Below are 16,049 nucleotides of genomic sequence, written 5' to 3' on the forward strand. Positions count from 1 at the left end.
GCTGTCAGAGAACAGCACATCAGCTGCATGGGAGAGAGGAAATACCTTCAAGTGGCATGGAAGGCAAGTGGCAACAGAGCACATAGTAACACACCTCACTGCCTTCCAGCATCCCCAGATGTCTCAATCCAGTCCAGCTGCAGACAGAAAAGCTGGTCAAACACACACCTTTAAAGCCCCATCAACCTACCCATCCAGAGCAGCAACTTGCCCCATGCTGGAGTTAAAGCAGGTCTCCAGGAAGCCCAACCAGCTGTGCATTGGAGCAGGGCACATCTTGGTGAGCAGCAATCACCCTGTGAAATGTTTCCTCCTCCCCACATCTCCTTCATGACATCCTAGAAGCCAATCAGGATGAGTTTTGCTATAACCATGGTTCTCAACTGTGTTCCAAATCCTCCAGATAGCTGGGAGATGAAAACAGGCTTCATGTTACATAGCAGTCTTAGTCCAGCTTCTGTCCACATTCCCTGAAGATGCTATTAGAAGTTCACAGTGAAAGGCAGTCACCCAGCCAGTGACCAGCTCTATATCCCAGGGCAAACATGGCTCCTTTAGGCAAGAATAAAGGGAATTAAAGACACTCCTGACAGGTGTGTCCCACATGCTTGCGGGCTCTACCATGCCTAAAGCACACAAAACAAGGCAGCTGAAAAGAACTAGCAGATCCTATCTCATTTGTGGGTATGCCCAGGATAATTAGCACATTTCTCATTAACATTAAAGTTCTGACACTGCCTTTATAATTTAAAACCAAACAGGGACCCACATCCTGAGCAGGGTGAGCTGGTTTCCTACAAGAAACCAGGATTTGACTTGCGTTCCTCCATGTTTCCAACCTAATCTTGATCATTTCCCCCACACTAATGACAAAAAGCCACCACATTCCAGAGAGGTTAATAATTTTAAATGTATCCAAGGACAGAACAGGCTGCCTACATCTCAGCCTTAATGAGACTGCTCTAAAGGCACATTAGATAGAGAGAAACACTATGCTTCCTCCCAAGGAACATCTCCCTCTGTGGCAGGTCACTTCTACCTGCTGCAAAAGTTGTAAGAGCAAGAGAGGAGAGGGAACTCCTTAAAATGCAACTTGCTTCAAGTTCCAACAGGGGTTACTGGTCCATGAGAATCAGTTGCCTCTGAAATTCACATTTCTCTTTGCAGATGGGAAATTCTGAGCAAGTGAGAGTTTTCACAGCCACCCCGCCCTAGAGGGTGGTACCACCCAGTACAGATAAGAGGCAACTATGATTTTATATATATATATATAACCAGTGCTCAAGTGATGCCCATGTCCAGCTAGGAAAACAAAATGCTGGCTCTCACTGCTCGTGCAACTTGATCCTGGCCAGTGCCAGTCCCGGGTGTGGCTCCCCAGCTGAACACACTGACCTCAGTCCCCCAGGGCTGTGCTCCAGCGCCCATCCCACCCCTCCCTGCTGGTTCTCTGACCCTTCAGTAAGCCATATCAAGAAACCTAACCAACAGAAAAACATGTTTTCCATTAGGTCAGTTCTCTGCCCATTTCAGCTTCCTGAAGCAGCCTGCCAGAGGCTTCTGAGATGCCAGCACGGGGGGAAAGCTGGGAGGCAGGAGGAGCAGTCCCTGGAGGAGGCTGTGCAGCCCCTGGAGCTGGGCAGGCTGAGGGAGGTCAGCAGAGATGGAGCCACCAGAGGGCAATGGAGGTGTGCTCAGCACAAGGCACTGATCATCACCACAAGCTGCTCCATTGAGGCCAGGTAAACAAATTCAGTCTTGCTTACAAGCCCCAAAATGCCCCTGCACAAGGCAGAAACGCAGCACCTACACTGACCATGCACACAGCTCAGCCAATCTGCCAAACCAACACCACCAGAACCAAGCACTCTGCAAGCCCTGAAGTGCTGCCAAGGCCAAAGCAATGCAAAACCTGTTTGGATATTTCTTCTGCCCTCAGAAAGCAACAAAGCCCACCCTGGAGCAAGAGTGCAGGGCTGTCTGCCAGTGCTCCCTGATAGCCAGACTGCCTTGTCCCTGCCTTTGTGCTCCTTGGCCAAAGTGACAAGCCAGAAGCAAAGTTGCCAAGGGACTCCTTGGCAGAGACATTCATGAGACCAGCAGAATGCCCACATCCTGAATGTGGGCAGAATGCCCACTGCTGCTCATCACAGGGGTGGGATAAATCCAATTCAAATGTGCAGCAGACAGGAGCAAGGTGCCCTCTTCTGTGTGACTTACCAACTTTAGCAAAAGCCTCCTTGAGTTCCTCCAGCTCATCTTTGGAGATTTGCATGGTGTTGGCCATCTCATGAATTTAGGGAGTACCTAAAGAGAGAAAAAGAACACTGTATGAAACCAGGCTGCCTTCAACAACACACAGTTTCCAACAGCAGCATAGCAACAATCAGTACCAGTGTCACCACAGTTCCCGGGACCATGTTTGTCTTTCCACTAAGAAAACAGATGTGTCAAACTCAGAGATGGGAAATACACTCTTTAACAAGTCAAAAAGCCCATTAGCCTTGCCAATATTTAGCTCTGTGTGTTATTTTATGACTATGGTGTTCTGAACACGTTAAGGTACCTGCTGTCAATGTATTCTGTAGCTCAGAACTCACATCTCCAGAGATTTTCCACAACTTTGAACAAAATCAGAATCCAGTGTCAAAATATTAATGGAGAGCACACAGCTACCAAACCCAAATAAAAGATTCTGAACAGAACATGGAGAGGGTATTTTAGCACAAAGTAGTATACCTGGTACTGTTTGCAAAAAGGAAATAGTTTGTTCTTTTGCAAGAAAACTGTTTGAATCAACACCTACTTGTTTCCCCAGAGTCATACTCCCAAAAAACTGCAAAGAACAGGCTGCTTGCATGGCCCCTGTTTCCCTGAATGGCAGAAGCACCATGAGCAAGCCCAGAAGAGCAGGCATGAGGAACAGCGAGACCCCGACTTCGCAGAAACTCCGCTTGGATCAGATCTGCTTGGTGTTTAAGAAACAGAGAGGATGGAGCACAGAGTTCCTCCACCCATCTGCCATCATGCTCCTTTCCAAGCACTGATGAGGTGCCACCCAGCCAGCCTGGACAGGAGGCATCGCCACAGGGATGGGAGAAAGTCAGACACCTACGCACGTCCCCATCCCAGACATTCGTGACAGGGCATCGGATGCCCTGGTGGCACTCTGACCATGAGAGAGCAGTGATTGATGCAACAAGGAACAGAAACACAGGCCCTGATCAGCACATTCTAACACCACTGCTAGCTCCAGCTCAGGGTCTGTCATGGGGATTTAGGCAGGCTTGGTGTGACTTCAAACGAGATCTGCATCCCAAGATTTTCCAGCTCCCACATTGTTCACTACAATCCTGAAGCTGAGAAATAAAAGGTTCCTCCTCTGCCTATGGGAACAGACACAGCTGCCTCCTCCTTTGTAAGCAAAAGGATGAGGGGTGGATTGAGGTTTACAGACTGTCAGAAGCCAGGATCCTGAACAGGCTGGCTCTGGCTCAAGCAACAAGAGGCTCAGTTTAACAAATGCCTGTGCTCTGATTAGCAACCTTCTTTTGTCTGAGACTCCCAGCTGCCTTCAAAAGCACTCACACAAGTTTGCCTGTAGCTGTAAATATTCATTTTCTGTAACACTTCACTCAGTCTGGAAAGAATGAAGTTGTTAGAGATGAGAGCAGTGGGCAGGTGTGGCAGCCTGGGAAAGCAGCTCAGACAGGTGCTCGCAGCAGAGAAACTCAGCAAGAGTTGCATCACTGCAGAGCCATGAAGGAAAGCACTTCAGACCCCACCTCCCAGCATTAGCAGGCACAATAAGGTACTGAACCATCAGTCAAAGCCACCAACAGCAAGACAACAAATTTCATTGGGCTCAAGTAGAAAAAATGGGGCACAGGGAGGAATCGCAGCAAACCTGCATCAGACTGACAGAGATTAAAAAATAATTTCTTATAAAAGATTTTTTTTTTACTGTTTCACAGTAAAAAGGCTAATTGACCAAGGCAATGCTACCATGCAGGTCCCTGCAAGATGCAGGAATGCTGTGTGCAGCACTGACTGTCTTGCTTGATGTCCAGTCTGGGATCTGTCTCCATTCCTGGAGAGCCCCTTCCCCGCAGCACTCCCACGGGTGCCTCGGCCAAGCCTCAGTGCCACCAAAACCTGGCTATTTCCAGGGGATAAAGGAGTTGCTTAGCAAGAAAATCAGCTCTGAGCAAGCTTGTTGCATGATACAAGAGATGGATTTCACAACTGGCAGAAACACTTGGAGAATGCTACCAAGAACAGAGCCAGATTTGGCTATGCAGACAGGTGGCATGAGCTGCCAGGCAGGAGAGGCTGAGCTAAAGGCTGAAAATTCAACCAAAGCTCCTCCACAAGTTCTGCCTTCTTCCTAATTCTCATTTGCACCAATTCATTTTCAAACCATGAGGATTTCCCTTAGAAAGGGATTTCCCAAAGCATCATTACCTAACCACTTAATTGGAATTTAATTTTCTGCTATCTCTAGCATCTTTAACACCAAAAGAAGCAGCAAACAACACCATAAGCAGAGAGCCTTCAAAAATGCTGCTCTGTTTGACTTTATCAGGTAAATATTATGCTCTGGATATGCCCTACAGTTGTTTGTACGGGTCTTGACTTAAAAAAAAATCTTCCTTCCAGTCCCTAGACTGTTCAGCTCATTCCATAAAACAGGTTTCATTCTCAGTTTTTATAATATCACTTCTTCCTTCTGTTTCTCTGCATGAGAGGTGGGAGGGAGAATTCAAACCAGCAGAGAAAAAGCAGACACCTGACCTTGTCAGGGCTGTCTGTGAAGGGAAAGGGTGTTATAACACAAGAGTCCATGGAGAGGTTAGTGGGCCACCAAGTTACAGCTCCCAGAGCAGTTGTACAGAGCTTTTCTGCAGTGAAGAGGTATTACACCATCACCGGGACACAGGGCTGGGGGGCAGGGGAGCTTTCCTTTTTCTTGGTGTGTGGGGGTTTTTATGTTTGTTTGTTTGTAATAGCTGAGTCTAGGGCATTCAGAGTCGTGTTTTTCATTCAGTTGCATTTTTAAACAAGAGGCTTTGTCTGGTGGGACATAAAAGGCCCTTTTATCACACTGGCACAGGGATCACACATCAGCTGCCACACTGGAAGCCCTGTGGGGACTCTCCACGCTGCTCATGCCTGGCCATGTCACACTCACACTGCAAGAAAGCCTCCACCAGGGCATGATAGGCAGAGACAGTCAAACACCCATCTTAGAACAAGAGAAAAGTTTTAGTCTGGGGGCTGACAGCCCATGGGTCAATGCATAGATAAACAAAGTGTACAAGGAAGCAATCACTGCTCCAGATCCCTCATCCTGCCTTCATCCCTCACCCCACAGGAGAAAAGCAAGGGCAGCTCTGTCACACACGGGTGCACAAAGGCACCTACCCAGAAGAGCATGCCTGGCAGACACTGCAGCCTGTTTCTGTCCTCTGAAGACTACCTGGGATACAGATCAGAGCTGCTCAAGCACAAGGTTTTGGAACATCAACTCCTTCCCTGAGACAGGCTGTATAAAGTTCCTGTGCAAACAAATTTTACAGGTTCTAAACACACTGCAGTCACCAAACTGGGGTTAGTTTATTTGCAGAACTGCAGTAGGGGCAGGTCAGGGAAAGCTGTCCCAGCGTGTGTTTTGACAGCTGTGAGCCACCTGGGGACAGGCCACTGCAGGGACAGTCACTGGAGGGATGCCTCTGCTGAGGCACTCAGCACTTCCAGCACAAGTGCCAGAAGCTAACCAGGATATTGGGGTAGATTAACTGCTCAGACAGCAGCTTAAAAACACTGAAGCACAGAGAAGAATGTTCTCAAGACACTTCCCCAGGAGGGGAAGCCCTGGAAGCTGCATCCTGGAAGCTCCATTACACAGAGGACTAATAGAAAACTGAGGAAGGGGGGATATTCAGGCATTTGTACATCTTGAAAGTTGGCAGATTAATTCAAATTTGAGAGCACATGACAACCAAATATTTCCTGAGAGCCACTTGAACACTTCCAACAGAAACAGAGCTGGAATTTGCTGCTGATCCAAATGGAAGAATTTACTTTCTTAGCAGCTCAGCGTTACTCTGAAAACTGAGTGCTTCATCCCTTCCAGGCCTGCCTTGCTTTAATATCTCTACAATGACTGATTAACAATATCAACTTGTTTACTCAAGCAGGCCAGTGCAGAGACACATAAAGAGTCAACAAAAAGGTATTAGTATGTCCACCCAATCTAAAAAATAAAAAAGGAAAATTCAACACAACAAGTGGGCTAGACCTAGTCTGGAGCAGTGACTCACTCAGTTTCTGAGGAACCTGTGGTTTTGCTCCCTTTTCATGACAAAAGCTCCTGACATCAGCAGACAATTCAGTTAGCATTAGCTAATTAAAAATACTCAAACCCCACATACCTGTGAGCACTAACCCAGCACACAGCCAGGCACTCTGTCCCCTCACAACCACAGCAAGTGCCAGAGCCCTGGGGCTTGGGCACTGGCACAGCTGCCTGGCCAATTTGGAGGAAACCTGGTGATTCAGCTGACACAGGATCCAGCCCCCAGGCCTCCTGTGGCTCACCTAATCCCCCTTTTCCTCCCTGTTCTGCAGGTAGGGCTGGCCCCTGCCAAGAAAGAGCCACATTGCAGAGCAGGGTGGCTGTGTGCTCTCCCCTCTTCACCCCCCCCAGCCTTCTGAAAGCAGCCAGCAGCATTGTGCCCATCCCAAAAGGGCTCTGCCACCTCCAGAACTGCCAGGACAGCCCAGAGCAGCCACCCTCAGGACAGTGAGGGAAGAGTCACTGGCAAGGGATACAAGCCTCAGTTTTCTTTGCATCCCTTCCCAGGTGACTGGAAGCTGCAGAGGATGCTGAGATTGTCAGATTGCAGGCAGGAGAGGGCACAGACACACCCACTCCCATCTCCATCCTCAACTCTGATGGCTGCCTTTAGTGGTCCTGTCCAAGCAAAGCCTTTGGGGTTTTACAGACAACAGTCCCAAAACTGACATTGACAGGAGGACATGATGGTGCACAGGCTTGGTCTGATGAGTCCTCTGAGGTAAAGAGTTTCCAGTGTTGGGAGGGAGACAGGAAGGCTGAGGGATTGATGGCCTGTAAATGAAAACCTATCATAAAATCCATCCTCTCCTGCTCATAATCAGTTTGTGTGCTCATCAAATGCTCACCACAGTGTTTTGCTCATCAAATTCCTACAAGACAGCACCCACACCCTGGATGTGGCTGTTAACAAACACCAAGCTGATGGAAGCACATAAACCTTTAATTGGCAATTGCCTTCCAGACAGCCACTGGTCAGAGGTACTGGCTGAAACCAGACCTTCCCCTTCACACTTTGGTGAGAGATGCCATCCTGGTAGAAGCAGTGATCAGGAGATGCTGCCCCATCCAGAGAGGCTCCAGCACGGTGGTGCTAACCCCTTACCATCAGCACGGTGATGCAGACTCTGAAATCAGTTTGGTGTTGCTCTTTGCACAATTGTGGTTCTTGTGCTCACAAACACTGTGGTGTTCCTACCCACTCAGGGAGCAGTTCTCCCTGCCTCGGGAAGAAAGGGGCACACACTGCTTTCAGCAGGCATTGCTTTGTGGGGCCAGATTTGCTGAGTGGCTGCATCTCTCATCTGTGGATCTCCCCTTCAGCAAAGTTCTCCCAGCCCAAGCTCATCAGGCTCAACAGCAATGAATCTACAGCTCTGCTGTCAGCTCTGCAGTGCTTTAGCTGTTGAACACCACTGTACTCTAACACCTGCAAAGACATTACCCAAATCTAGCTTTATGTCTCTTAGTTCAGCTTTTCTTGGCCATGCAAAGCACCAAAAAACTCACCTCAACAGCCAAGACCAACTACATAAATTCAGCTTTAATTTTGAATTACTTTAAGCTTGCCTGGCTCTTTGAATTGACCACCTTCCACCACCCAGCTCTCCAGCTCCCTGCCTTCACACACAGAACACCTTTTGACTGATCCATGCTGGCTGTGTAGCCCACCAGCTGCATCACAGGGAAAGGACACAGGGCTGCAGATAGAGATTCCCACTGCCCAGGCACCCTCCAGGTCACTTCATCCCAATTCCATATTGAGATTACCTCCAGCTGCTGTTTCTGAAGCACCTCTAAAACAGCAGAAGTTCCACCAGCAGGCTTTGCTTTATATTCTTTCAGACTCCTGAAACTGTCATGCTGGGAGAGGCAAGCTCCCTGCTTTGCTTATGATCACCTGGGAGTGGACTGTGAAACTTTGCTCTAGTTGTTGCACAACCCACCACTGCTGCAGGGGAAAAATCTGCCAAATCCATCAGGAGCAGTCACACATGCTGGAATTAGTCACTGCTCTTAGCTTGCCAAAGGTTCTCTCCAGATCTGGAGGCATGTCTCAATGGGGTGTCCACCTCTGGACAAGTATGTTCTTCCAGCAAGTCCAGGTTAGAAGCTCAGTTTCTCCAGCTAGACCTGCATAGAGTGATGCCAGGTATTTTTCTGAGCAGCACTTGGGTAGATGCCCAGCAGGGATCTGGGCTGCAGAGACAGGGCCACTCCAACAGTACGGGAACGAACAGATGCAGCAAATCACTATTCCTATGCCTTCTGCACAGACTTTAACCACCACCCCAACATCCACTGGCAGCCTGGACAACCTGATCCTTCCCCTTTTGCATGCTGGTCCAAGAGTTTTCTCTCCCTTCACGACAGAACCAGATTCACTAGCTTCAATCATCTTAAATCCTTAGCAAAAGCAACTGCTGAGCCATCAGCCAATTTACATGCCTTTGACAGCCCTGCACAGCCAAGGAAGCTCTTTGGGGTGTGGTCAGGCCTGGATAATGATCAGCATGATCAGAACTGAACTGCAGCCAGCACCCAGAGAAAGCCCAAAATCAGCATCAAACTTGCTCACAGCATCAAACAGGAATCAGCCCTCTGATAAAAGCCCAGGAGAGCCATGACCTCCACAGCAGCATCCAAATTACTGAAAGCTGGGGATATTAACAGAAATTCACAGGGATTCAAGTACATTAGTCCCTCTGTCTCCCAGATAAGAGAAAACAGAGAGCAAGCAGCTGAGGATGCTTGGTCACATGATCCCAAATTGCCCAGAGGCTGGAAGGAAGCACAAGTCAGAAGAACACAAATGCTTCCACTCCAATTGCCCATGGAAAGGAAAAAATAAAGCATCCCCAGCCCTCAATGAAATTTCTCCCAACACATCCCTGTCCTCTGAGCCAGAGCTGCCTCTGATGCACACTAAGGGGTAAGATGCAATCCTGGAGCAGAGTGGATGGATGCTTGGTTACTCTCATCTTCCAGAAGCAGGCTGAAGAGAAACACAAAACTGCTTTGGGACTCAAATGGAAGTAGCAGCACTAAAAGCTTTCTGCAGACCTCACACTCTTTGAAGGCTCCTGTCATGGAAGACCAGAGCCAAGAGGGAGGGAGGGAGGGATGGATGGTCACAGAGGAGACCAAGAGCACTCACACACCCCCATCATGCTGCAGGCTCACAGCTACAGCCCACAGACCTTGCTCAAAACGTATTACACATCTCTACAGAGTACTTATAATCTACAGGGCACAGTAGAAAACAGATAAAATACTGCTCAAGGCACTGATGAATCAATCCTTAAAAGCCTTTTTAACAAATACTCCTACTAAGTGTTGCATTTTGACACACCTCCAGTTTTAGTAGAGCAGCTACTCCAGTGTTAGAGAACATTTGAAATCATAACCCACTAGATTGGTTTAACTAACTTTTGAAATAGTTTGTTCATGTCAGTGGGAACAGCAGAGTAATATTCTCATTACCTAGCTAGTACAACATGGAACAGGTGATCCTTTCAAGACATCTCAGGAAAGGAAGAGCTGAACACTCATCTACCTGGAACTTGCAAAAGCAAACAACAAATTCAGAGATTATTTAAACTTAAGTGCAAGAAGGTAAAACTGAGGGGGGCTGAGGTCAGGTGTCGCTAATGGACTGAAACTCAGAAGGCTTCATTGAAATTCCTGGCTCAAACACAGAAAAGTCATGCAAGCCTCTCAGGAAATTCTTATGTTGATAGTAATTCTTATTCTTGCATAGTTCCCAAAAAAAGAGCAGCATTAACACTTCCTTCTGCTTATTCTGTACCTTAACCATAAATGTCTTAAAGAAAGGACCAGTCTCTCACCCTCCAATGCAAAAACTCAGCAAGCCTTATATTATGAGGGGACTCTCAGAGCAATAATGTAAAAGACAGTAGGTTCCCTGCCAGCATAAGCAAGGAGGAATGAGGTTCATAAGGCTGAATCTGTGCAAATTTTCTTCCCCAGAAGTGACTGGGAGCTGCTTGCTGAGACCTGCAGGTTACCCTCAACATGCTTTAAGCATATGTCCCTCAATTTCCCAATATTCAGCCCCAAAGGAGCCCAGTTCCTTACAAGGTGGGCTGCAGAGCTGAGCCTGCAGCCTGGTTCAGGAGCAGCTGGATAAAGCCCTGCAAAGCCCATGCAGCCCAGAACACTCTCCATCCCCCCAGCACTCTCCATCCCCCCAGCAGCTCCAGCTCTGCTCTCAGGCAGCACCTCTGGCAGGTAAAGGGGCTGATACCCAGTGTGCAACGATAAAGCAAGAAGCATTACTCAGTCTGTTAAACTTCCCCTCCCGCCCAGGTGGGGGAATCAACCAGATCCCCAAATTAAATCACAGTACAGTCACTGCTTATTCAACAGCAGCCAACAAGCTCCTGCAAGCCAAACATCCAGCATGACGGTGCTGATCCCTGGCAATCTGGACAACAGGGAGTTTCAGCTGCTAATTTTGGGAGGGTGGGTTCTGTGCAACCTTTTAGAAGGTACAGCTGTGGTCAAGCAGTTTGCAAACCGTTCTATCAGCTGAAGGTAAACAGAGCTGTCCGGAAAGAGACTGCCAAGGCTAAAATTCTGGCTGCCCAGATGATAAACATTCAGAGAAATGTGTCAATTAATGTTTTCTTAAATAAGAAACAAAACACTAGAAACTACAAACCGTACCCTAACTGTTGTAATTATGTTTCAAAAGTGTCTTAAACCCCAGGAATTTCAGTAACAGATCTCTCACTAGAAAAAGCTACTGAAAAAAGAAAAAACATTTTCCATCCTTCTTCTGTTGTCTGTGATCTTGTTTAGAAAGCACTTGGGAAAAAGGGAAAGTCAAATTAATTTGTTTCAGAGCAAGAAAGCAACATCAGACTGCAATAAATCAGTGTCACTACATAGCTGTCCTAGTGGCTTATGAAGTAGGAAAAATCTCTGTAAATTCACCACTTATTTACTGTAGAATAGATGATGTAGATCCTATCTACTCTTCACAAAATCAGAAACATTAATCTCAAAAATTAATGCAAAATGGCCAGAAGTGAAGGAAAGCTGCTGGCTTTGCCTCCCAGGAGGTTGCAATGACAGTGAAATCACATTTAGTCTAACTGCAGGGTGTTCCCCACACTTCTCTATAATTTAACTTAATATGGGGAGGAGCGATAGGGAGCCAAAGACAGCAGTCACCAGTTCAGGATCAGGCAAGCTCTAGTTCGTGACTTTGGAGAAGCATTAAAAACCTCCACAAAATGCACTCTCATTTGCAGGCTTCAAGGTTAGATAAATGCATCCAGCATCAAGGCTAGGAAAATGCATCAGGCACTCCTGGAGATGAGCACTAACCTCTCCCTAGGTCCCTTCAAGCTGCTTTGCCTCCTCTTCCTCCTCCTTCTCCCTCCGTTTCCCAGCTCAGCCAGTGCCCAATACCCCTAGGACAGATGTTGTGGTTAAAGAGATGTATGCACTGTAAACAGCATGCAACCTCACCACTACTTTGAATTTCTCGAGGGTGTGAGAGTCCTCCAGCTGTGGAAATCATTCTTTAGAGACAGATGCTTTGCAGAATAAATGCAGAGTAAAATATCTCTTCTTAGCCTTTTGGCTAAGAGATAATATGGTATCAGTTTAATAAAACATAACTTAGCAAAACCTTAGAGCAATACATTCAGTACAAACAAAATTAGGATGTGAAAAAGCTGTACTACAAGTATTTTACATGTGTGCAGACAAATGAAAATTTTGAAACAAAAATTCAGCATTTCAGTTCAATACTTAAAAGTAGTGGTATGCAAGTGCTTTAAGCTAGTAGTGACTACTAAAGTGTTTAGAGAGGGTCTGCATTGCATCAGGTATAGCCAGAAACCACAGCAAGCAAGACAAACTCCTCTGTTAGGAGATGAAATCCTGCCAGCTGGAATGGCAGGGCAGCATTCAGAGCCCAGCCTCTCCAGGTGAAAGACCCCAAAAAGTCCAGCAGCCACCACAGCCAGCAGCCTACAGCCACTTCCCAAAAGCACTCAGAGCTCCTCGCACTTTCTGCAAGGCAGAGTTTTAAATATTTAACACTTTAACATGCAAGTTTAAGCAGTTCTGCTCTGTAAAAGCCTGCAGCAGACTGAGATGGAACAAACTCAGAGTTGGGAAGACACACCCTGAGCCCAAAACACGAACCCCTCGCTGATGCCCAGCCGGGGCAGCCCTCGCTGCTGCTTGCACGCGTTTATCAGGTGCGCTGATTAACTCCCAACTCGGACACAGCAAAACCTGAAACTCGCTCTGCCCTCAGCTGTTTTCCTCCATCCACTACAGCAGGAGGAATCACAAGACTTTTCGCGGAGAAAAGCAAAGCAGAACAAGTCGCTGCAGGACGATCGCAGTCGCGCAGCGGCGGGCAGCGCTCACGGCCCGGCCCGGCCCGGCCCGGGACACCTTCCCCGGCATTCCTTACCCTCCTCGCTCCTCCCAGGGACGGCGAATCGCTCCCTCGCCCGGCCCGAAGCGTCTCCCACGCCCCCGGCCCGGAGCTGGGCAGCCAGCATTCCTTCCTTCCTCCCTCCCTCCCCGCCCAGCGATGGGAGGTCGCTTCCCAGAGATGCGGTCATGCCGCGAAGAGATGCGCGACAGCGGCCCGAGCATCCCCGGAGCGCGGGGATTCTCCGCAAAAACCGGCTCTTGGTCCTTTATTGCTTGGCACTAGGGACCAGGAAGCAGTAAGATACAGAGCTTTTAGGTAAGCAAACTATTTTTTTTTAATTAAAAAAAAAAACCAAAACACAAACCCCCCAAAAAAACTGAACAAAAAAAACCCTCTACTGCTCTTTACTCTTTAAAACAAATGGATTTTGATTTGCTAGTTCTCAGAGTGTCAAGTCAAACAGCAACGCAGAGCTTGTATTTGGCTTTATGTACTTATTTTATGAGTACCTTTGAAACAACAACAGAAGCTCACAGAATACTAAGGATCCAGACCTATTTGGCCTTAGTCTGCACTGAAGGAGGATGCTGCCTGCTATCTCACCTCATAGTTCCTCAAAAACAAAAACTAAAAAAAAAAATTTAAAAATGGTCTGAATAAATTAGATTAAATGAAATACAGAGTTCAGAGCTGGCCCATACTGTAATATATTGCATTACCTCAGCAATTAATCCTTGTCTGCTCTAGATGAAACAGGAACAGACATCTGCTGCTAGCCAGGAAGACACAAGCAACAGAAACATCGTGTACTGTGTGCTGCTGATGCAATGAACAGGAGCAGAATCAATCACCAGAAAGGTTAAGTTGGCTTTCCTGTTAAGTCCATAATGTTTGAGCATTTCCATAGCTAAAAGGAAAATATGTCATTTACTAATAAACACAATATTAGAATTAGTAAAAAATCTGAAGAACTCATGACTGTTCTAAAAATTATGGTCACTATGGTCACTGGGTGGTTTTTTTTTGTTGTTTCTCTTTAAAAATTACATCAGCCAGGAAAGTGTGTCACTGCCTGGTACCATTTCTTGGGTATCACCTGAAAATTTAGCTTCCAGCTGTAAAGTTTCAAAAGAGGAATAAAACACACCCCAAAAAAACAAAACAAAACAAAAAACCTAACCCCAAACCCACAGCCTGCCAGCTTCCTCAGGATGGTAAACATCATGGAAACCAAAATAAAGGGTTTTATGCCCAGAACTGCAGCTGCAACTTAAAAAGAAAGAAGTTGGATTGGAAAAATACTTCTGCAGTCCACAGAGACCAGGCTGAGAGCACATCAAGACAGGGTATAGGGAAGAGCAACTTTAACTCTGCTCTGACTTGTACCAGCAGCCAGCTTCAGCCTCACATCAGCCTCTGGGTGCAGGGAGCCCAATTGGCTGCTCTGACCAAAACCAGGGACTGCATCCAGCCTCTGAAGTCTAGGGGCAATCATGCAACAAAAATGAAAAACCTCATCTCGTGAAGTTTAGTGTCTCCACTTTCCATCCTACATGTGAGTACATTGCACAGCATAAATCCATCCTCTAAGGGTTAGTGCGGCTTTGGGGCTTGACAGCTCTGGGGGAGAGCACGCCAGAGCCCAGCTCCCAAAGGAGATTGTGACTTTCTGTCAGTGGCAGAGCCATTGCACAAGCAATGTCTGCTCAATGTCTGTCATCTGTGTTGCTGGAACAGCAAGGCAGCACCTGCAGGTGTGCAGGTGGCAGATTGGCACTGCAGAGGGAGATGCCTAAAAGCCACCAGCCCATGTGTCTTCAGACCTCTGCTTACCCACTTTTCTTTTTTCAGTAAGTGTAAAGCATCCTGCAGGGCTATCAGATATAATCATTCCCTCTGACTGAGAGGAAGAGGACATCCCTGCCCCATCACCAGCTAGCACAGGTCCTCAGTGCTCCACCACAGGGAGTTCAATTCAGGCGCAGCGCCCGTGAAATACCCATCTCCTACATTTGCAAAGGATCAGAGATAGCCAGTTTTTCCAGAGCTTTAAGAGCCCTCTGCTCTGTGAATACTCAAAATCCAGTCCTGGCGGTCCAACCTGCAATTACAGTCAAACCTAAAATAGCACCTCGGTGGTGCCAGCACCACTCATCCCCACGTCATGTCCCGAGACTCAGCACGGTGGGGTGTGGCGTGGCAGGCAGCGAACGCGCAGTTCCCCGGGCACTCCCAGCAGACTTCCTCACACGCCTGGTCTCACACCACTCCCCACACTCTTCCAAAATAGGAATTTTTTTTGGTTGAGCCAGTATAGCAGTGTATTTTCCTCTTCTTCCTGCTTTAAAAAGAGCCTTTTAGGGTAGAAGAAGTTGCCTGAGGTGCTCAGGTGACACATCCACTCCCCTGCATGGAACATTGTGATGTAGGTTTATGCACAAAGAGAACTTCCAGCACTGGCAGGATTCCCCCAGCACATCATTGCGCAAGGGGACACATCTCCTCCACAGCTCCAGCTGCCAAGTTTCACTGGGAGGCCACTAATACACATTTGCCCTCCAGAAGGTACTCAGTGATGGCTGTGGGAGTGGCAGCTGCTGCCTTCCAGGTGACAGGGGAGCAGTAAGGGTAAATTCAGGAGTCATTTTTCACCACAAACCCTCAAGAACAGGCCCTTTGGCGAAGTTCTGGGGGAGGAAAGGAGCTCACCCAGTGTGCTGGCCTTTGGCTACAGTGGGCTGTGCAGCCCCACTACTCTCCCAGTGAGCCCAGAAGAGGACAAGCACCTGCCTCTGGACACCAAGTTTTCCTGCCCACTCCAGAAGTAGTGTTTTCCTCACTAACACCAAGACATACCATGCTGATGTTGGGAGCTGTTCAACATAACGAGTGATTACATCCACAGTGACGAACAAGTCCCTGGGCATGCCACTTCTGTCCCAGTGATTTTTAGGATGGGTTTTAACTGCTGGCACTTCTAACTCCTGCCTAAAATATCTATTTGCTGGGACACAGCCAGTTCCACTGTCAACCAGCCTTAGGAGTACAGGACATGCTGGTCCACTCCAGCATCCCCATGCTAGAGAAACCTCCATGCCCAGAGGGCTGGGCCACAGCAGCCTCGGGAGATCCCAGAGCCAACAGAGCATCAGCAGACCTTGGCAAGCCTTCAGGAGCTGCAAAGGTGCCTCAGTCTCCTGCCTCTGCCTGCGCTGGTGCTGCAAATCAAGGGTTTTCAGGAACATCCTCCTCCTTATAAAAAAA

General features: G+C 47.7%; 1 protein-coding gene and 1 long non-coding RNA gene across 6 annotated transcripts in view; one reads left to right on the forward strand and one right to left on the reverse strand.

Annotated features, from left to right (window-relative positions):
- PLS3 (plastin 3) overlaps positions 1-16,049 on the reverse strand; it is a 49,670-nt gene that overhangs the window by 18,070 nt on the left and 15,551 nt on the right. For 2 of the 5 annotated variants that reach the window (XM_059859075.1, XM_059859078.1), the window contains exon 2: positions 2,221-2,307. In XM_059859075.1, the coding sequence (XP_059715058.1) occupies positions 2,221-2,287 (67 nt within the window). In that variant the 5' untranslated portion in view covers positions 2,288-2,307. Of the gene's footprint in view, positions 1-2,220; positions 2,308-8,128; positions 8,150-11,713; positions 11,800-12,818; positions 12,928-16,049 lie in introns of those variants that run through there. The other 3 variants (XM_059859076.1, XM_059859077.1, XM_059859079.1) reach the window with 3 other exon arrangements.
- On the forward strand, positions 12,509-13,756 carry LOC132333710 (uncharacterized). Its single transcript, XR_009488236.1, has 2 exons — positions 12,509-13,100; positions 13,533-13,756. It is a non-coding gene; the product is annotated as an uncharacterized LOC132333710 (long non-coding RNA).

The sequence above is a fragment of the Haemorhous mexicanus genome, chromosome 14 (assembly GCF_027477595.1).
Source record: "Haemorhous mexicanus isolate bHaeMex1 chromosome 14, bHaeMex1.pri, whole genome shotgun sequence".
In the NCBI taxonomy this organism is placed as follows: Eukaryota; Metazoa; Chordata; class Aves; order Passeriformes; family Fringillidae; genus Haemorhous; species Haemorhous mexicanus.